The sequence below is a fragment of the Condylura cristata genome, unplaced genomic scaffold (assembly GCF_000260355.1).
Source record: "Condylura cristata isolate star-nosed mole 26May11 unplaced genomic scaffold, ConCri1.0 scaffold00023, whole genome shotgun sequence".
Taxonomy (NCBI): Eukaryota; Metazoa; Chordata; class Mammalia; order Eulipotyphla; family Talpidae; genus Condylura; species Condylura cristata.
In genome coordinates, this window is record NW_004567124.1 from 33,122,188 (window position 1) to 33,143,181 (window position 20,994).

The 20,994-nt window shown below is 54.4% G+C and overlaps 2 protein-coding genes across 3 annotated transcripts in view; one reads left to right on the plus strand and one right to left on the minus strand.

Annotated features, from left to right (window-relative positions):
* Positions 1 to 5,528, plus strand: part of CCDC33 (coiled-coil domain containing 33) — a 112,100-nt gene extending 106,572 nt beyond the window's left edge. The window contains exons 14-21 of the mRNA XM_004687575.1: positions 890 to 1,055; positions 1,307 to 1,395; positions 1,617 to 1,748; positions 1,856 to 1,938; positions 2,909 to 3,083; positions 4,053 to 4,139; positions 4,479 to 4,592; positions 5,421 to 5,528. Coding sequence (XP_004687632.1) covers positions 890 to 1,055; positions 1,307 to 1,395; positions 1,617 to 1,748; positions 1,856 to 1,938; positions 2,909 to 3,083; positions 4,053 to 4,139; positions 4,479 to 4,592; positions 5,421 to 5,528 — 954 coding nt within the window. The remainder of the gene's footprint in view (positions 1 to 889; positions 1,056 to 1,306; positions 1,396 to 1,616; positions 1,749 to 1,855; positions 1,939 to 2,908; positions 3,084 to 4,052; positions 4,140 to 4,478; positions 4,593 to 5,420) is intronic.
* A 1,560-nt stretch (positions 5,529 to 7,088) lies between these two features.
* Positions 7,089 to 19,855, minus strand: LOC101634487 (cholesterol side-chain cleavage enzyme, mitochondrial). Of its 2 annotated transcripts, XM_004687576.2 has the most exons (9): positions 19,584 to 19,855; positions 16,110 to 16,265; positions 14,263 to 14,462; positions 13,217 to 13,420; positions 12,298 to 12,455; positions 8,693 to 8,859; positions 8,378 to 8,456; positions 7,762 to 7,959; positions 7,089 to 7,404 (listed from the first exon to the last, which is right to left on the minus strand). In XM_004687576.2, the coding sequence occupies exons 1-9, from the start codon at positions 19,853 to 19,855 to the stop codon at positions 7,273 to 7,275; spliced, it is 1,566 nt and encodes a 521-aa protein (XP_004687633.1). In that variant the 3' UTR covers positions 7,089 to 7,272. The 2 variants fall into 2 exon arrangements, with proteins under 2 accessions (XP_004687633.1, XP_012584025.1); XM_012728571.1 differs by lacking the exons at positions 16,110 to 16,265; positions 19,584 to 19,855 and adding an exon at positions 14,866 to 14,873.
* Positions 19,856 to 20,994: the final 1,139 nt, after the last annotated feature.

Here is a 20,994-nt window from a genome sequence, read left to right on the forward strand (position 1 = left end):
ATTTCTATTCTTTTGTAAATATAGGCTATTATGTTTTCTATGCTTATATATGGGTATTTGTGAATTTCTTCCCCAAGCTGAGATCACATGGCTCTTGGTTTGGGTTACCTGCTTTGAGCACAGAGGCAGGGTGACTAGGCAGAACTGTACAACTTGCCAGCGCAGATGCAGGAGCCTTGGATGGCAGACCCTGGCTCTGCCCCCTCTCTGCCACAGCTGTGGGCCTTGGTTTCCTAGTTGTACATGGGGCTGGTTGGAGTACTGACCCTCGCGCCTGTGGGCTCGCTGTGAGGAGTGAGCGAGGGAGGCCTCTGGAATACAGAAGATATTCCATGAACAACAGCCAGGAGTTTCTTCCTAGCCTACCATCACAGCCAGGCATCCTGACCCCACCTTCTGCCTTGATTTGCTACCAGGGTCACAACCTGGACCCTAAGTCCTTGTCTGGGGGTCCTGACCTACCCCATGCCCCTTCCTGCTCCCTGGCATCTGGTGCCTGGGAATTCAGTGGGATTTCTGAGAGGCTCCTTTCTAGATTTTCAGTCACATGAGGCAGAGAGAAGTAGGGAGAAGGAAGAAGAAGACAGTCCAGGTCCTGAATACCCAACCCAGGATCCTTTGCGTTTCTGTCACTTGTGGGCTTCCTCAGCTGGTGTCTGAGCCCGTGTGTGGCCCCACATTGGCATCTCCAGAGGAGATGGCCCCAGGACAGAACACTGCTGCTCTCATGGAGCCAGGAGGGGTCAAGACCGTGTCATAACCACCCCTCAGTGGATGGCTAAGACTTGGGGTTCAGCTTGCTGGCCATTGACTTCCAAATGTGGGTGCAGGTGTGGGTGGGAGGCTCCAGTGTGTCTGGAGACTCAGCTCTGAGCTCTGGAACCCACAGGAGCTGAACAACTATCGGCGGGCCATGCAGAAGATGGCAGAGGACATGCTGTCACTGCGGAGACAGGTTGGCACCCTGGAGGCCGAGAACCGCATGCTACGGAGACACCTGGACCAGGAGAGGTTGGAGGAGGAGGACGACGACATCGACGAGTTCCAAAACCTGGGTGAGGGAGCACGGGCCACAGAGGAGTCCCCGAAGCTCACCTGAGCCCAGGTGGGACAGGGTGGCGGGGAGCCGTCCTCAACAGATGCTGGATGTGGCCTGGCCAGAGCTGGCCAGGTCACCTCTGGAGTAGGAGACAGATGATGTAGTCCTGTCCCAACTCTCCAGGGAGACTCCGTCCCCCAGCCCCCAACTATGCTGATTTGAGCCGGAAGAGGCCTCCTTCCTGAGCTAGATCCCCTCTTCCCCCAGTGTCCATGAATCAAAAACTGCTAATGAACAAGCTGGACATGAAGAAACTGAGGGACAAGGTGCAATATTTGCAGAACGAGCTGATTCGAGTGAGCTGGGGCTTGGGGGCCAGAGGGTACAGAGATGGGGGTAACTAGAGTGGGAGTGTGGGAAGAGCTGTACCCAGGAGCAGGAGGAGAAAGGGTTGAGGGACGGGAGTCAGTCAGTGAAGGGCTCAACAGAGGGGCCTGGGTTGGACTCTTGGGGCCAAGGGTGGGGCCCAGACACCCTTTCTTCCCACTCCCACCCCTTCTCCTCCCTCTGCCTTCAGAAGAATGATCGGGAGAAGGAGCTGCTGCTCCTGTACCAGGCTCAGCAGCCACAGAACACTCTGCGGACGAGACACCAGGACAAGCTGCAGAAGATGAAGGCTCTGGAGGAGACTGTGAGGCACCAGGAGAAGGCAGGTACCGGGGGGCCTGCCTGCCAGGGGCCACATCAGGCCCAGCCACAGATGGGAAGGTACGGTACGGAGCCCAGGCAGCACAACCTCTACGTGCCACCCTCCAGGTGATCGAGAAGATGGAGCGGGTTCTGGAGGACAAGCTTCGGGAGAAGAATGAGCCCCTGCTGAATAGGCTGCAGGGAATGCCCGGCGCCGCCGGTGAGCCTGCACCCCCATGGGCGGGCCCACTCCCCGCCCCCCCAGCTCTCCTCCCTGCCTGGAGACCCTGCCTTCCTGGAGCCTCCCAGTTGCAGGAGAACCCTGGAAGAGGACAGAAGGGCACTACTTGTTCAGGCACCCAGATCTTGCAGAGGGCCCCTGAGCTCCCCTCAGGCAAGATGCAGTGTGTGACTCAGGCTAGAAAGAAGCCTGGACCCTCTGGGGAGAGGCCACAGATGGAGAGAGCCTAGAGGGCTGCCCGGAGCAGCGGTTCCTGACTTCTTAACTTTAGGACACTTGGACTTAGTTCCTCATCTCTCCAAATCAAGTCTGCCTCTGCAAAGCAAAAAATATCTTGGTAAAATCAGTGGTTTGTTTTCTCCAGCGGTGTTAACCAGAGCCACCTAGAATTGCCAGTCAGAGAGGTCTCTGCTGATAGGAAAGAAGCAGATCACCCCATGTTGGACCAGCTCAAGGAGGTGTCCCTGAGTCTATGGAGCAGCCTCACCAGGCCCTTGTGTGCCCAGCCTGGGCTCAGCCCTCACTGTTCGGGTGTGTGGGTGTCAGGCAAGCTGCTTGTGAAGAACTTTAGAAAACAATGAAAGCTAGACCTGCCTTTCAAGAGCCCAAGTGGAGTGGGAGGAGAGAAGACAACTTGGGGAGGAGAGAGTCAAGGCCTAGGAATGACAAAGGAATGACAACACCAGGAACAGAGAAGGGAGAAAAGAGAGAGGTGAAGACTTGAGTAGACCAGGATGAAGGGCAGGAGGGCAGTGGTTAGGGACAACGCTGGAGTTAGGCCCCAAGGAACCTAGCCTGCGGGGTGTGGACCTGACCGCACTGGCAGTGGGAGTCACTGAAGGCCTGAGAGCAGAGGAGGGGCAGAGTGGAGCAAAATGTCAAGGAAGATCAGACCAGGGCCCTGAGCAGGAAAGCCTATTGCATGAACCGCTGTGACTATTCACAGACTTCCCCAAGCCCACCGCCTCCGGCCTCCCCCCAGGGACTGCAGGAGAGAATCTGCCTGCTGACCTTTGCTCCGCACTGCTAGCAGAGAACACCAGGCTTCGGGCAGAGCTGGATAAGAGCCGGCAACTGGGGGCCCCCATCATTCTGCAACAGCAGGCCCTGCCGGTAAGAGGCGCCATTGCGGGCTTGACCTGGGCCAGCCAGAGGATTGGGGGACGGGTGGTCCCTGTGTGCCTAGCAGTCACTCACAGCACAATCCAAATTGAAGGTCAAGACCGGAAGCTGGCCTCCCACATTCTCCAAGGGACCTGGAGTTTCCCTGGGCACCAGCTCTCGGGCCTGGCACATTTCCACCTGGGGAACACACCTGTGGCTGACGGTTTTGCCTTTGTCCTCACCTAGCTTCCTGGCAAAATCAAGCCCCTAGCTGGCCCCTGAGCCTTGACCCCCCAACCCTTTTGTCACCTGGCTGCCCACACTTGGACTTTACGTGAGCCTCTCAGAACTCCCTCTCGTGCACTTCCTGGGGCTGGTACAGCCTTGGAGAGCCCTTTTCCCCCATCCCAGGTGGACCCCAGGGAGTTGGGAGCAGGAGGAGACCTGGCAAAGAGGCTGCAAGAGACAGATGGCCCAGGCCACTCCATGGGCACAGGGATCCTGCCCGCACAGGTGGGTGCCAGGCTCCAGGAATGTCCTGGTCTCGTCACCTCTGAGGCTGCTACATAAGCATAAGCACTTCTGCTTATGCTGACCCAAAGGGAGACATTGGAATTACAGAAGAGAGTGAAGCAGGGACCAAAGGGGAGATTTTCTCTTCATCCAGGACTTGCAGATGCATGGAGGACAGGCCAGGGAACGCTTGCTTCACAGATTCTTCGCTTTACAAAAAGACACCTAGGTCAGATTCCTCTGTTCACAAAAGGATGTTCCCAAGCATTTTACATTAAAAAACTGATGTGTAAAAACTTCATATACCCCATGAAAAAAGCATATGCAGGCAGGGACTTGAGACAGAGTCCAGCCTTGATTTGAGCTCAGCCTGCAGACCTGAGCTCGCAGCCCAGACCTGGCATTTCTTCCTGCGCTCACAGGCCTCCTGATTGGGCCAGGTGTGAATTTCTGCTTTGCCCATAGGATCTTCTTGCTACTTCTTCAGAGAAGTTTAACCTCTTGGCCAAACTGGAACTAGCCCAGAGCCGAATACTCTCCCTGGAAAGCCAGGTGAGCAAGAGCCGGGGTCGGGGTCGGGTTGGGGGGCTGCGGGGGGCAGCAGGCTACCACTCAGCCCAGGACTAGGCCCATGGCCTCGTGTGTGCAAGGGCCCAGAGCTCCGTGTTTGGAATTCAGAAACAATCCATAGGCAGACTGTCACGTGGACCCCTCACCCCCAATCCCCACCTCCGCCTCATACCCTTGAGCTCCCTGGGAAAGTGGCAAGCCCACAATGCCCCAGGGTTTGCTTTCTGTCCTGAGGGCACGCCCAGGCTCTGCTTGCCCTGGCTCTCAGGGATGGGCCTGCTGCTCCCCACAGTTTCCACCTGTCCCTGTTCATGTCTGCAGCTAGAGGACTCCGCCCGACGCTGGGGACGAGAGAAGCAGGAGCTGGCCATCCGGCTGCAGGAGAAAGAAATGGGCTTGGAGCGCCCCAGAAACCCTGGCGTCACAGACCTGCCCGTGAGTGGGGCCTCTGGAGGACTTCCTTGGGGCTCAGGTGGTGGACTGGCAGCCACATCCCTCACCCCTAAGTCATAAGGAACTTGAGGAAAACCTAGGAGACCTTTCCCCTGACATATATCAAAGAGGTGGGCTCCAGCTTCTGCCGTTACCACCAGAGGCCCTTGTCCCCTCAGCCTGCCGTGTGTTTAAGGGGGTGAGACACCCCTGCCAAAGCTACCTCCTCCCCCCAGGGGTGGTGAGAATCAAGGAGATGGCTGTGGATGAGGGTTACCCACATGGGCCTTTCTCAGCTGCCCTTATGCCAACGGTCCTTTAGGACTGGATCTGCCCCTGGGCATTTGCCATGACCCCCACCCAAGTCGGCAGAGCCTACCTTCTCCCGAGCGTGCTCTTCCTGGGCGACTTCATGGCTGCAGGCCTGCCAGGGGCCAGAACTCAGGAGAAACCCACTTCTCAAGAATAGGTCTGCTCACAACTGCCCCTCAAGCTTAGCTCAGGGGCCGCCCAGTCCCCCAAGGCAGACCACCCTGGAGCCTGCTCTGGAGCCCCTGAAGCCCTGGTCAAATGTTTCCAGGCTCCTGGAATGGCCTGAAGATGAGGGCAGGAATACAGGGCTCTGGTTGCAGCCTCCCCTGCTGAACTCTGAGGACTTGGGGATATGGGGTGTGACCTGCTGTGAACACAGGGTTTGGAAGTCTTTGGGAAATCATGGCCCACTGGGTTTTAGATCCTCTGAGCCCCAGCTTCTTAGGCAAGATGCATTTGACCACATCAGCCTCTGAGGGCAAGGGCTTTGTCACCTCACCTTGCTTTTGTTCTCCACAGAACCCCTCAACCCACCCCAAGGACCAGACAAAAGACTCGAAGTTGGATCCCATGATGACAAACTCAGAAACTAAGCTTGACAAGCCCTCGAACCCCCAGGCAACATGAGTACTCGAGCAGCACCCCCTTTCTGTGCTGGGGAGTCTTATCCCCACCCTCTAAAAGTGACTTTAATAAATGCTGTAGGTCAAAAAACATTCACTTTTTTTCCTGGAGTAGAGTAGCCTGGGAAGTCTAGCGATCTCCTGCCAGTGTCTGCAGCTTCTGCCTGCCCGGGGGTTACCATCTTTGGAAAGCCAAAGGCCCTAGTGAACCCTGGAGGTAGGGGGAAAAGAGGCCTCCAGAGTGGGAGCCAGGTAGATAAGCCACTGCCAGACCTCAGGAAGAAGTGAAACCGCCAGAGGTGGCCTGTTTGGAGATGTGACGAAGGCTGGGACTTTCCGCCGCTCCCAAACTCCATTATATCTGCAATTCTTGAGAAGGGAAGGAACTAAAAATCCTCCTGTCACACAGCTTCATGTTAGTATGAAAAGCCCCATTAGCCAGGGTTAGCCTGCACTCACAATGCTCTGTGCAAATGTAGCCAGGGATAGGAAAGCAGACAGAGGCAGCGAAAGGAACCCTCTACTGATAGACGGGAGGCCCAGGTTCTAGCTGCAAGCTGTGTGACCTTGGGTGACCCAAGCAGCCACTCTGAGCTTGTTAACCCATCTATCTATCCCATCTATCCCATGCAAATCTTGATCTTTTGACAGTAAAGTCCTTTCCAGCTCCATTATCTCTGAGGGAGGAAAAAGAAAGCAGGGAGGGGAAAGACAAAGAGGATTGTGTGATGGAGCAGAAAGGCTCCAAGAATGGGCTCAGAATGTGACGGCCGTGGTAGATCAGACCACACTGACTCTGCAGCTGTCTGAAGCAGGGCAAGTTCCCCAGTCTGCCTGCGGGACTTGGGCTTGGGCAGCTAGGGATGGCATCGGATCCTGGGCCAGATCAGGAGCTATAGACTCAGAGAGGGCTCAAGGGCCAGTCAGGACTAGAGAAGGAAGCCCAAGGTGTGTGCCAAAGGCCAGTCTCCCTGCCTGGTGCCCAGCCAGTGACTCCAGCCCCCTGGGGCAGGAAGCATAGGCCTAGGGAAGCCCAGAGAAGGGTGAACTGGCATAGAAGCAGCACCCTGGCTTTCTATGCCCAGGTCAGTCACCTCATACCAGCCCCTCACACACTGGCTTCTGCCTTTGCTGTGCTCAAGACTGGCTGGACCTTGACCAGATGACCCCATGACACCCTGGGGGCTCCCACCCAGGGGTCAACCAAGCAGACCCCTATGAGAGGGGCCAGCCCGAGCTAAGATCGCCCACAGCTCCCTGGTCACACTCCTCAGTATTGCTCACCGTTCCTGTCTATCCACTGTGCTAAAGTGACCCTGACATGGTGCTAATAGCCCCCCACCTCCTCTGCCTGTCCCTATCCCCCAGGCCCAAGGGTTCAGAAGTTTGATCTTGCTGGTTCCTGAGCTGCTGTAGGTGGGTGGGCCCACAGAAAAGGATTCAAATTCAGTTGCTCAGGTCCCCATTCACACCGCAGTCCCAATGCTGACCCAGATGGAGAGCATCACCACTAGGGTGATGATACCCTAGGCTCAGATGGAATAAAAACCCTTCACAAGGTTTATCAGTTTATTGTCCTCACGCAATGGGGAAGGTGGGGAGGAAAGGGGGTGTCAAGCTGAGCTGGGACATTGACCACTGAGTGCCCATTCCATCGGGTCAGAGGTGGCTGGGAGGGAGAAGGGGCAGAGGACCAGGTAAAGAAGCAGATGCCCCACGAGCCCCCCTCCAATGCCCATCCTCTCTGATCACCCACCAGGTGGGCCCTGAGGGAGGGGCCGGAAGGTGAAGAAGATAGGCTTGTCAGGCATCAGTATGAGGTTGAAAGTGGTGTCCACGTCGCTGAGATACTGGAGTTCAACTTTGAAGTTCTCCAGAATCTGAGCAAGAAGGGTGGTGGGCTTAGAGCAGGGCTGGGGAGGCCCCTCCCCCCCAGGCTCACCACCTCTATTCTGTGCTCACCAGTGACCCAAAACACACCCTTCCAGTTTACCTCCTTGATTAGGCTTTCATTTGAACTCATCCCACCACCCTCTTCCCACACTCCTTTGAGCAGACGGATGGCCAGGGTACACCCATGGGTGATGAGTGGATTAGCCCCAAAGAGGCGGCAGCAGGGAATTGGGAGAGACACGTCCCCAGTGCTGCACACACTTGGCTCTGGACAGAGTTGGGGGGAGGCAGGTGGGTGACCGTGTGGGGCCAAGACCAGCCCAGGGTGCCCAGGCTCGACTCACATGGATGAGAAAGAGGGTCATCTCCAGCTCAGCGATGCGCCGGCCCACACACTGCCGCACACCCCAGCCGAAACCCAGGTTCCGGAAGTGAATGAGGTCTTTGTTTTTCCCCAGCCATCGGGTTGGATCAAACTTGTTCGGTTTGAAGAAGAAGCTGGCGTCTCGGCCCATGGCATAGACTGCCACCTGCACCAGCGTCTGGGGGGGAAGTGAGCCAAGGCCTGACTTCACCTCCCCGCGGTCCTAAAAGTGGCCGAGCATCCCCACTCCTGGGCCTGTCTGGCTATCCCACAGAGGCCATTGCCTCTGTGTGACCCTGAAAGAGACCCCATCCCAACCTGAGCGTGGCTGATCTGATGGGCCTGACTGAAGAACTTAGCTGGGGACGGCCGAAGGGATCATCTTGTCTGTCCCACAAGCCCACACCCCACGGTCACGGGGACTTCCTCCTACCCCTGGACTCCAGCAACTTTCCCAAGTGCCTGGCCCCTCTGCCCTTCACTCATATTGGCACAGCAGCTGCCAAGGGCCCCGGCAGGAAGAAGGGCGGGACAGAGGTCCAGGTGTGCATCTCAGTGGGCTCGCCAGCCCAGCGCCTGCCGCTCGCCACACCTACCTTGGCAGGGATCAGGTAACCTCGAAGGACCATGTCGTTTTCCACGTATCGCTGCAGGGTCACAGAGATGGGGTGGAGTCTGCCAGAGGAAAGTGTTCATAGCCCAAGGCCTGGACAGAGTCCCTCCCTGCCCCCACCACACCCCTGTACCCAGCCACCCTGGGGTATCTGGAGGCAGGGCTCCCCCTCTTTCTCTCATTCCCAGCCATCGCCCCCACGTCTCACCACCTTCTACCCATCTCTTCCACTAGCCTGTCTGGGTCTCCCGGCCCTGCCTGTGGTGGGGGTGCAGTGCAGGGAGCCGTGCGGGCTTGCCTCAGGGTCTCCTTGATGCTGGCTTTGAGAAGCGGGACGAGCTGCACCATCTTGCTCAGGTCTCCCTGGGCCTGGCGCCGGGCAGCCAGGACCTCCTCCCGCAGCATCTCCTGCATCTGCGGGCAGCGCCCCATCTCGTACAAGTGCCATTGCAGGGTCATGGACGTCTGGCAGGGAGTGTGGGGTACAGGTCAGCGGCCTGCCACTTCTGAGGCACCTAGACCCTAGCTTCAATTCCAGGAAGTTCTCCTCCCCCATCCGAGAACGCAGAGGCTGCCAGCCACGAACTAAAGCACAATTCAAAAGGCAGAGGTCCCAATACCTTTCTCACGGGCCATCTCTGGACTTGTCCCTCATGTGACCAGGGCACCCCCAGCCACTGGAGGATTCCCCCCACCACACAGCCGGAGGAACCCAGATGCTGACGGAAGCCAAGTCCTCTGAAGTGCCTAGACTTCTGAATGATTGCCACCCCTTTGGAGGGCCTGACAACCCACCACTCCTCTCCGCAGAGCAGTTCCCAGGGTCAGCATTGGCCTGGGGCAGTGGAGCAGAAAGTGAGGCTCAAAGGTACTGAGAGTGCTGCAGTTTAGCATGAGGCATCCACAAGGTTTCCCTGGAACAGCACAGGTTTGAACTGCAAGGGTCCACTTATGTGCACCTGTTTTCAATGAGTACAGCTGACCCTCCAGGTCCCAGGGTTCTGCATGCACAGAGTCAGGTCAGGACTTGATTTGAGGGTCTGGAGCATCAGAGGATTTGGGTATTCTTGAGCTATCAAGGGATGACAGTAGTGAAGTTTCAGAGGCTTCAAAAGTTACATGCTAATTTCTGCACCCCAGGACCCCTCTGTTCAGGGGTCCACTGTACAATGATTCACTGGAGGGTGTGTGCCTTCACTGGGGCATGAGTGACCCTCCTGAGGGGCCCATTGCTGGATTCCTCAGGACCCCAACCTGGGACATGGTTTGTTGGCATGTTATCTTGCCAAGAGTCATATTTTTGTCCCAAAGGTTTAGACACTCCCTCCCAACAGGAGCAATCATGAAAGAAAGTCCATCTGTGGGGGTGGGGGGAGGGCTCCCTGGTGGTGCAAGGGGCTAAGTCTCAGCACTATGAAGCTATCACCATTCACTGCAGCACCAGTTCAGTCCCAACCAGGGAGCTGACCCACATAGGGCAGCAGACCTCTCTTGACCAGCTCGTTGCTCCCCTCAGCACTGTATTTCATTGATCTGCCTGTTCTGCTCCCCACTCTGGGGAATCCTCTCACCTGTATGCTGCTCTCAGCCCTACTCCCAACTCTCTCCAACATAACACCTAAGGCTTTCATTCCACTGAGCTACACACAGATCCCGGGAAGTGTCCTCCTGCTCGTTTCCTTATCCTATGCCTCCCTCCCTCGTATGTGCTCCTTCAAGGGTCAGCATGCATTTGTCTGGCTCCCTCCAAAGCCTGATGGAATGGGTACTCGGGAGAGACTTAGAGTTAACTAAGTTACTAGCTGTGTGACCTTGAGGGAGTTCCTGAACCTCTCTGTGCCCAGTGTAGTTTGTGAATACTAAACAAGCTAACACGTTTGAAAAGTTTAGGACTCTACCTGCCCTAAAATTTGTGCTTAGCCAGTGTTACATAATAATAATAGCTTCTTGAGTTCAGGGGAGTGTTTTTTTTTTTTGGAGATCTCTTCCACCGAACTGATAATGAACCACGCTTAAAATTTGCTTAAAGGGGGCCCTCCCTGGTTAAAGCACAGTGCTGTGAAGCTAGCCACAGCTGCCTCAGCACAAGCTGGGAGCTGACCCATATGTCTCAGCAGACCTCTCCTGTCTCGCTTACTGCGCCCCTCCGCAGGGTACTTCGTCAGTCTGCCTGTTCTGCTCCCCACTCTGGTGAATCCTCTCATGTACCTCTGATCTGCACCCCAGTTCTGTGTGCATAAATAAATAAATCTTTTTTTTTTTTTTTCAGTCTACTTAAAGGTGTCATCTGCAGCCTATCCCAGGGACTGAGATACCGCCACTAGAGAACAGTGTAAATGTGATACTTTGGAAAGAGAATTATTTGTCCAGGGGCTTTGTCAAGAGCTTGACATTCCCTGGTCCTGAATGCTACCCCTCCCCTCTCCTCCTGGCAACAGCCTTCAAGGCACAAATTGTATCTGAACTCCTCCCTGAGCTCTCTCTGGGGCCTACAAGGCCACCCTCGTGTCTTCCCACCCTCGGGTGATGCCAGTACCTGGTCTGTGTGTGTCTTCCAGCCCTATAACACGGAGTGGGGCGCATCTGTGCAAATTCTGCCTTCTCGTCACTGGCAGCATGGTGTGCCTCTGAACCCACACCCAGGAGCCCTAACCCCCAGCGCCTCACAGTGTGACTGTTTGGAGGTGATTACTGTGAATTGAGGCCATGTGGGTGGACCCTAGTCCAACAAGACTGTATTAGAAGAAGTGGGCCTTAGAAAAAGAGATTAGGGGCCCTTCCTGGTGGCGCAGTGGGTTAAAGCACTGCGCTTAGAAGCTAAAGCCTCTTCCGCATGAGTTCGATCCCGCATGAGTTCGATCCCCGCCTGCCCTGAGGAGATCCACATGGCGTGGCAGACCTCTCCTGACCCGCCCGCTGCTCCCCTCAGCAGTGTACTTCGTCGATCTGCCTGTTCTGCTCCCCACTCTGTCTCTGGTGAATCCTCTCACCCTCCGCATCTCTGGCCTGTACCCCAGTTCTGTATGAATAAATAAATAAATCTTAAAAAAAAAAAAACAAAAGAAAAGAAAAGAATAAAAGATTAGGACAGACACAGAGGGAAGATTGTGAGGACACAGGGAGAAGATGGCCATCAATGAGCCAGGACAGACTCAGGAGAAACCCACCTGCCGACACCTTGACTTTGGACTCCCAGCTCCAGCAATTAATTTCTGCTGCTTACGCCACCCAATCTGTGGTCCTTTCTTATGGAAGTCCTAGCCAGCTAAAATACATTTCTTCTTTGAGCTGTTGGGATATCTGAGGTCTATTATATTCATCTTCCTAGTCTCTCAGTGCCTGAATCATACCTAATTATAAACACGAAGTAATTAGCCCTCACTATCACATTAGCATGAAAACATGTAATAGTAGAGGTTTGACATTCAAGGTAAGATGGTTCTAGGCTACCTTGAGCCCATGGGCAGGACCAGAGAACCATCTCAGAAGATGCCCTCTGGCACCACAGGACCTAGAGGAACTGAGTTCTGGAAGCAGGAGGAGGAAAGGCAACAAGATGACCCTGGAGGGCAGCGACCAGTGCAACTTCCACAGGCTTCCAGCTTTCCCAGGACTTTCCTTGAATCTGAGAGAGAGTGGTGTCCTCCCCCTAAACCCCCCAGGCTCCCCCACAGACTCCTGAGGAACCTGAGCCACCACCTGCCGAGTCGACCCCTTCGCACAGGAGGAACTCCACGGCAGATCCACCTCAGCTCAGGCCCTGGGGTGACTCCACTTACTCGCACCCTCTTAGACGATTTGGATTCAGAAATGGGGTCTCTGGAGAAGCAGGGTTTAGACAAGGAGGGTGGTGGGGAAGAGGAGTCACAGGAAGGATAGGGTGTACCCCTCTGGGCTCCTCACCGTGTCCACACCCCCGGCCAACATCTCGGTGACATTGGCCTTGACATCCTCTAAGAGCATCTTGTTACTTCCTAGCAGGCGGTAGAGGATGCCCGGGTAACTGTCGAAGTCTCTTTTCTGTCTCAGGTCCCAGTGGAAGTTCTGGATGTACATCTCAGCTGTGGGGCATGAGAGAAAATAGCGAGGCCCTCGGAGGGTGGAGGGAAGGAGCACCATCTTCTGTGAGAGCTGGAGCCACGGGCTAGGGAGTTCTGGGGTACCCTTTGACTGAGCACAAGCTCTCTGCTAAGCCCTTTATAGCCTTTTTCTCATCAAATTCTTGACCACAATGCTATGGGTTGATATCACCCCTGTGTTGCAAATGAGGAAACAGAAGCCCTCCGTGGGTGGTGACTTGTCCAAGGTCATGTGAGTGTCAGGGACAGGGGTGGGTTTTGACTCTAGGTCTGGTGACATCCCCCATCCTAATTAGCATTCTCCATCTGTACTTATCTATCTCTGTCCCCCAAATCCTAATCTGTTACCAAGATCAGGATTGTCCAAAAATGATCTTTAACCCTGTAGGGGTCCTGGGCTCCTTGGAAGATTATGATGGACATCTTTGATTCTCTTTCTCCAGAAAACCTAATCATCCCAAAATCCAGCCCACAGCCCACCTCCTAGGGGTTCCAGGGAGCTCCTGATACCCATCCCTGCCCACCTGTGGGCAGGTTTCCTACATGGAAAGCTAGCATCCATTGTCTTAACTTGGGACAAAGAGGTAGACTGAGACCTGTGTTTCCAGATAGTGAATATCTATCTCAGGCTATCTCTAGCTCTCCTCCTCCTTCCCCCAGGCCTGGGTTTCCCACTCTCTGGGTTGACAGGACTCCCTTGGCCCAGATTTGGCTGTCCAAGCTTCAGCCAGAGGAATCCTCACCTTTATTGAAAATAACATCCCATGCAGCCACGTGGTCCTTCCAGGTCTTGGTCCGGAGCAGACGGAACAGGTCTGGAGGGAGGTGGAGCATGGGGACGCTGGTGTGGAACATCTGGTAGACAGCATCAATGAAGCGCTCAGACTCGGGGTCCACTCTTTCCCCTAGCATCCCCAGACGCTCCCCAAATATGACATTGGTGATGGCTGCAGGAGGAGACAAGCTGAGACACCCCTTCCAAACCAGCCACCATAGTTCCCCTGGCTCCCAGGGATTCCCCACCCCCACCAACAGAGTAAAGAAACTGCAGCCTGAGGAGCTAAAATTGCAGCACTTCAGAAAGCTCCTTTCTGGAAACCGCTCAGATCTTTTGGAAGGGTTTGCTGAAGAGCCTGGAAGGAGTTGGTATTGCTAAAGGACCAGAACACATTCTGATGAAGTCATCGTTAGGCAACTTCATTGTTGTGTGAACATCAAAGTGTAATTACCCAACTCTATTGGGTAAAGCCTACCACACACCTAGCTAGATTGTATAGTCTATTGAGACCACAGTCATACATGGTCCATTGACCAAAAAGTCAGTAGGCCACTTGAAGCCGGTCAGATAAGACATGAGGAACAGGGTCCCCAGTAATTGGTCACCCACGGTCCACTCTATCAAGAGCAAATAAGTCATGGGGACCCTAGGTTTTACTGCCTACTGGGTCAGGAATTTGAATTGGGTTTCATACCAAACTGTGCATCCCAAATCCCCGACAGTGACTACATCATCCCCATCAACCACAGGGCCTTTGCATGTGCTGTGCTCTTCACTTATAATTCATTGATGCTGTCTACCTGACCTCCTTATACCATCTAGATAACTCCTATATACTTCCTCAAATACCCAGTTCAGATTAGCAAGCCTCCCTTTTCCTACCCTGGATTGCTCAGTGGCTCCCGCCAGGAGCCTGGCCCTGTCCTCCCACAGGGTCTGTGTTGGGTACCAAGGTGGATTCTGGGCTCTCCCATCCCCAGGAATGGGGCCAACTGGGTGCCATCCTCTTACACTCAAAGGCAAAGCGAAACAGGTCATTGCTGATGTCCCCTGAGAACTTTCCCATGTCCTGCTGCTCCATGCGCCTGTGCAGGAGGCTGATGAAGTCCTGAGACACCGGGTCCATCAGGGGGATGAAGTTCTTTATCGACTCCGGAGCCATCACCTCCTGGTTCAGGGCTAGCCGGTCTCTCTTCCACTCTACGGACTTCCTGAGAAAACAAGGGTCCATGGGCCCTCATGATCACAGACCCAGCCTGACAAACAGAAGGGGCTGGCGTAGCTCTCCCAGGGGGCCATGCCACAGGCTCAGAGTCCAGCTTTCACGTCCACCCCAGCATGGCCCGCTGCCCCTCACCTCTTCCCAGCTTCTCCCTGGCCAGAGGGATGAGACAGGAGGAAAGAGGGGAAGGGGAACACGCACCCACCGCTGCCACTATAAAGCAGAAATGCTGTGGACCTTTAGGAAACGCTCCTCTGTCTGCCTCCACCACGGGCCTGCCTTCCGCCCTCCCTGTGACCTGGCCGTGCTCACCTTCTGCTAGGGAAGGGCTCCTCTATGCCATTGTTCTGGCCCCTGCACAGACCACACCCCCACCATGTCCCATTACTCACATTGTTGGGGGTCTTGGGTGCCCAGAGCTGGATTTGTGGTAAACATCAGCTTATAGCTCATTCTCAAAAATAGATCCACCGGGCCCTCCCTAGTGGCGCAGCAGGTTAAAACACAGAACTAAGAAGCTAAAAAGCCACTTCAGCATGACTTCGATCCCCGCCCACCCTGAGGTGGTCCACATGGTGCAGCAGAGACCTCTCCTGACCCGACGGCTGCTCCTCTCAGCAATATACTTTGTCGACCTGCCTATTCTGCTCCCCACTCTGTCTCTGGTGAATCCTCTCACCACCCCTGCTCCTCTGGCTTGTACCCCAGCTCTGTATGCATAAATAAATAAATACATCTTTAAAAAAAAAATAGATCCACCATGCAAAACCCTCTTCATAGTGGTGGGGGCTGGTTATTATCAAATCACCTGCCACCCAATGTAGAGAATGGGAATGGGAGTGACTGACACATGTCCCCCTGGCCCTCCCACCAGCACCCTTCCCTCTAAGGGGAGCCCAGGACTCCCTGGCTTGCTGTGTAGCTAGCTTGACGGATCTACATGCATTTCAAAAACATATTATGAAAAATGGTTTACTTGCTCCTAACTTCTTTCAAAAGGTGGCATGCTCAAGGGATTGTCTTTGTTCGCTCAGTGTTATGTTTGTGAGGTCACTGAAGCATTGTGGGCCATGCCCCTGACCCCCCACTCCCAGTGATTCTTAGCAGCAAGGCAGGCCAAGCCTGGGGAGGAGGGGTGTCCCCAGGAGGTCTGTGGAAACTCCTGAGCTTCAGGGGGTAAAAGCTGGCCATTTCCCAAGCCCAGCTCCATTGTCACTCCCCTTAACAAGAAAAAGGAGTCCCAGTTGTTCCCCACCAACGCTTGAGGGGGTCTCTTTCACAGTTCGGATGAGCGGTTTGGTGGAAACTCCACTGAAACACCCCGACTAGTCTGGTTTCTGTCTGCCCCAGTAGCCGGCCCTGCTTGTGACTGAGCCCTGCAGCCTAGCACAAGGCCTAGTAGGTGAACAATAGATGGGACTGAACAAATGAACAAGTACATGCAAAGCGTACAAGGTCTTCACTTACACATGAAGCCCTTCAGCCTGGCCATAGCCATGAAAGCTAGCCAAACCATCAGCCACTGGCATATTCAGAGGCAGGCAGGAACATTCAGGGGTGCCTGAGCCCCCAGCTAGAAAGAGCAGGGCAAGAGCGGCCCAGCCCACCCTAGGCCCTAAGCCAGCCCAGGACTCACTTCAGCAGGACTCCAAGGGGCCTCTGGAATTGCTGGTGATAGGCCACCCAGGGCGGGACTTGATAGCGCTCAGGGTGGGGACCTTCGAACTTAAAGAGAACAGCAACGTCTTCAGGATCGATGATATAAACGGACTCCAGGTTGCCGAGCTTCTCCCTGGAGGGTGGAGAGCAGGGCTGTGATGTCAGCATTGGAGGGGGGCCCGGCAGACCAGGGCTGATGACTAGAGCCAAGGACAGGCTGGCGGCAGAACACATCCCCAGCCTCCTGGCTGCAGCCCCGGCCAGGCCCCCCTCTCTGCGTCTGTTGTGTTTTTCTGGTGCCTCCGTGTCTCAGAGCTGTGTATGCTGCGAATGCTCTGTGCGTGCAGGTGACCTCATCAGGCGCCAGTAAGTGGAGCTGTGTGCCACTGCTAGTCCCCCGGGGCCACCTAGTCCTCTGTCCCGGGGCTCCCTCCTCAGCCCCAACTGTCAGCCACTGTGGACTCAGAAATGCCGCCTCTCCGTGTCACCACCGAAAGGCTCTACCAGAGTGACTTCAGGTCACTTGCTCGTGGGTCAGACACCTGCCACTCGATCCCTTTCGGGCTCCAGAGGGAATGCTAGACCACACTGCCCTGCCCTCTGACAAAGCACAGCGTCTCCATGAAAATAAAACAAGCGTGTGAGCTCCAGACCCCAAGTACAGAGAGACCTCACAAGGAGCTTTGTGGATAGTCTCTTAAAACAGCTGTCACAAAGCAGCCAAAAACTCCACTTCTCACATGCATCTGCCTTTTGCCTAAGAAAATTAATGTAAAACACTTTCAGGCAACATATCCCAACACTACACAGGTTCCAGCCAAGTTAACTCTTTCAGATTTTCTCTCTCCTCCCTTCCTTCCTCACTTCCCTCTCTCCCTCTCCTCCTTTTCTTCCTTCCCTTCTTCCCTCTCCAAAGAGAAAGAAAAAGGACCAATACTTTTCCACTGCCCCTGAGAGTTATTATAACCTCCTGCCCTGATGGAGCCTGAGTCCATCTTCCCAAGTCTCCTCAACCTTCGCCCATGGCCTCCCATTTAATCCCCTTGGTGTTTTTCCCAGCTACCACAAATCCTCATGCCACCATCCAACTCAGTCAAGTCCTTGAACTGTCATTATAGTTATCAATTCCACTTCTGGGAACCCAGCCCAAGGCAATGATCTGACACTACACGCGAGGCCTACTAGATGAGCACATTCCTCCCAGCGCCACATTTCTGATCGTGAAAGGCCCAGAGTAGGCTAACTGTCCACCTTTTAAAGATCTGGCCAGACAGTGTGGCTTCTCCATGCTATGCATGACCAGGCTGCCTTTTAAGCTGTAGGAAACAGAGAAATGAGTCCAGAAACCCTCTGTACATTGCTGTGGGCAACACCCAACATTCCACACCCTACATCCACGGTCTCGCTGATATACACACATTCCTGAAATGGGGATATTATCTGACTCCAAGTTGTCTTTTCTTTAAGATCTTTAGTTACTTATTTTTGCATAGAAGTATGAGGTTGTGGGGGGGTAAGGGAGGTGTACAGATTCACCAGAGACAGAGTGGAGAGTAGAACAGGCGGATCCAATGAAATACACTGCTGAGGTGAGCTGCTGGCGAGACAGGAGAGGTCTGCTTGGCTGTGGGGGTCACTGGGTGATGGTTCTGAGCCTTAAGAGGAAGCCCTTAAGCCTTCATTTGTGATTTTTTTTTAAAGATTTTATTTATTTATTCACATAGAACTGGAGTACAGGCCAGAGATGCAGAGGGTGAGAGGGTTCACCAGAGACAGAGTGAGGAGCAGAACAGGCAGATCGACGAAGTACACTGCTGAGGGGAGCAGCGGGCGGGTCAGGAGAGGTCTGCCTCGCCATGTGGATCTCCTCCCGGGCAGGCGGGGATCGAACTTATGCGGAAGTGACTTTAGCTTCTTAGTGTTGTTCTTTAAGTCCATGAGCCACCAGGGAGGGCCCTGTGATTGTTTTTATTGTCTAAATTGTTCTATAAACAGTTCTATAAAGAAGACAACAAGTACAAGTTGTAATTTTAAGTCCTCAAGTTTATGCAACGTTTACCACCCTCAGGCTGTAAGTTAGAATAGAATGGAAACACCCAGAACTGACACAGGTTGGCAATTGGGTCCCTGTCCTGGCTGAGCTCTGGATGACCCTGGCCCTTCTCCTGGGCCTCCGTTTCCTCTGTAAGAGGGAAAGAGTAACACCCACCTGAAGGCCATGGTGCGGGCTTAGATGAAGGTGACTCAGAGGAGCTTGATAACATAAGGAGCTCCTCCCTGAGGGGGTAGGAACTGAGGAAGGCAAAGGACAAGGGCAGAAGGTCACAGAGTGATATTGGGGGCCAAGGCCTAGGAGAGAGGGGAAGACATACAGGAGCAACCTTCTTCCGAGCTCGGCCTGGGACCACCTGCTCCAACAAGCTGTGAAAGATAGCAGCTGAGGGCCCTCCTTGGTGGCGCAGTGGGTTAAAGCACAGCACTAAGAATCTCAAGCCACTTCCGCATGAGTTCAATTCCCGCCTGCCCCGGAGGTGACCACATGGCGCCGCGGCAGACCTCTCCTAACCCGCCCGTTGCTCCCCTCAGCAGTGTGCTTCGTCAATCTGCCTGTTCTGCTCCCCACTCTGTCTCTGGTGAATCCTCTCACCCTCCACACCTCTGGCCTGTACCCCAGTTCTGTATGAATAAATAAATAAATCTTTAAAAAAAAAAAGATAGCAGCTGAGATTTCAGAAGGAGGCAGGGGCAGGTGGGGGGCTGCAAACTGCTGTACCTGCACAAGCTGTCTGCTACCCACCTACCCAGCAAGCCAGCAAGGCATCACAGGATGCGCTTTCCCCATCTTGACCTTTTCCATTCGTTGGATTCTTTGTCCCTCCTGGTGTCTCCTCCCTGCCCCATCACCACCTCCACCACCTTATGCCCCCTCAACAAAGCACTCAGTGAGGCAAAGAGCCCAGTATGGCTGGAAAGTTACCCATCTTAGAAAGGGCTAAAGCAGAACAAGCTAGGGCCGGGCACTCAGAGGCAACAGCCTGGGCAGACGCTGGGGAAGACCCAGGTAAGGGACGCAGCTGGCTTCCCCAGATCCTTGCTGGGAGAGACGCAGGGCAGCACCCAGGGGACAGGGGCTTGCCGGGTGACCACTTGCAACTTCTAGCCTCTCTGTCCTTCAATCTCCTGTGACCTGGAGACTGAAAACTTACCTCCCAAGGTGACCTGAGGATGACCCCCACAGTGTCAAAAGGTAGAAGACCTTTGAGTAGAAGCCGAAAAGCTGGGAAATGTACCCTTTGTCTCGGAAACCTTATCCCTCCTTCCGTGACTCTCCCAGGCATGGAAAGAAAGAAAAGCAGAAGGTTGGACCCAGACAACAGACCCTTTGGGGAGGGAAGCATACAGGAGGGCTCCCCTCCTCTCTCCTCCCTATCCCTGTCTTCGTCAGACTTACCTATAAATGGGGCCATACTTCTGGAAATTCTGCATTTGGTGGTAGTGGATTTTGTGAGAGCCACTGTCCCTCCAGAAATGATACAGGTTTAGCCAGCCGTTGTCACCAGGAGAGGGGATTTCTCTGAAGGGGCGAGGGCTGGGGCGAGTGGACAGGCCAGCTCCCTCTCCAGGGGTCACCCTGGGATGGCCAGGGCCCTCCCATGGGGTGCCCAGGAGGGGCTGGCAGCCTTTGACCAGGACTGAGCGCAGGGGAAGCCCCCTGGTCAGCATGCTGACCCCACTGCAGAAAGGCCAGTGGGACAGCTCTGGCCCTGGGCCCCCAGGGCCAGCTTATAACCACCAGCTCAAGGCTAAGGGAGACGCTGACGAGTCAGCTCCCTCCTCCTGCTGGCTACAGTTCACACTCAGCCCCTCCCAGACTTGGGGTACTGAGACAGAACAGGAATTCAGCACAAAGGCTCCAGTACCTCTCTGTCTCTGTCTCTACCTCTGTCTCTGTCTGTCTCTGCCCACATTTCAAAGAAAATCAGGCCACACCCTATCAGTTTAGACCCTTATCTAACACTGGGTGCCACTAGCTATAAAACTTCTCATTACTTCACCAACAAGATGTGAAAGCCCAGTAGTCTTGTTAAACAAAACTGACTGGAATGCACTCAGAATCCCATGTGTGGGCTCCTGCCCCTCAAACTCAGCAAGTATTTATGTCAGCAGCCTTAAGATCCAAAGAGCAGTTCTCCTCGGTTGGTGTCTGCCCTCACTCTTGAATGTGTACTTTCACCTACAATAATGCTTTTCTAACTCACCTAAGCTGACTCCTGCATGAAGGCTTTCCTGCACAGAAGTTAAGAAGAACCTCCAGAGCCCCTTGGCACCCCCAGGCCTCATCACTGCAGCAAGCCAGCCAGGAGGAATTCTCTGAGGTGAGTTATTCTGTTTTTCTCTTCCGTTTCCTCCTCATCCACGTGGAGGCTTAGAACAGAATCTCTCCTTATCTGCCCATCACACCTCCCCACATAACAGGCGGTCAGGATGTTGTTCCCGGCCTGAAGATCCCAGTGGTCAATGGGCTTCACCTGAGGGAGAGCCTGGCCTCCTGCTTTCCTTCTCGTGCTCTTCTCCTGCCTCAGAAACCTCTCTCTCCTCCCTTGTGCTCGGAGCCCACTCCCAACCACCCACTCTTCCTCAGGACAGGGTTGTCACATTGCCTCTCACCTCTAACCAGGCAACAACAGTCTTGGTGCATTCTACCAGGAGGACACCCAACTCTGCCTTTCTCGGCCTGTCTTGAGACACTGCTCCTTCTGCTGGCCCAGAGTCCTGACGATTCCCACATGCGGTTTTCAGAAAACCAGGCAACTTAAAAATTAGAATTAGGATGAATGGTGATTTTTCACTGGTTTTCTTTG

Bases quoted from the DNA above. Each gene is read 5' to 3' on its own strand.
- LOC101634487 (XM_004687576.2), bottom strand. From the start codon at position 19,855: ATGCTGACCAGGGGGCTTCCCCTGCGCTCAGTCCTGGTCAAAGGCTGC. The intron at 13,421-14,262 runs GTAAGAGGATGG...CTCCTCCTGCAG, and splicing joins GTTTCGCTTTGCCTTTGAGT to CCATCACCAATGTCATATTT. The intron at 12,456-13,216 runs GTGAGGATTCCT...CATGCCCCACAG, and splicing joins GGATGTTATTTTCAATAAAG to CTGAGATGTACATCCAGAAC.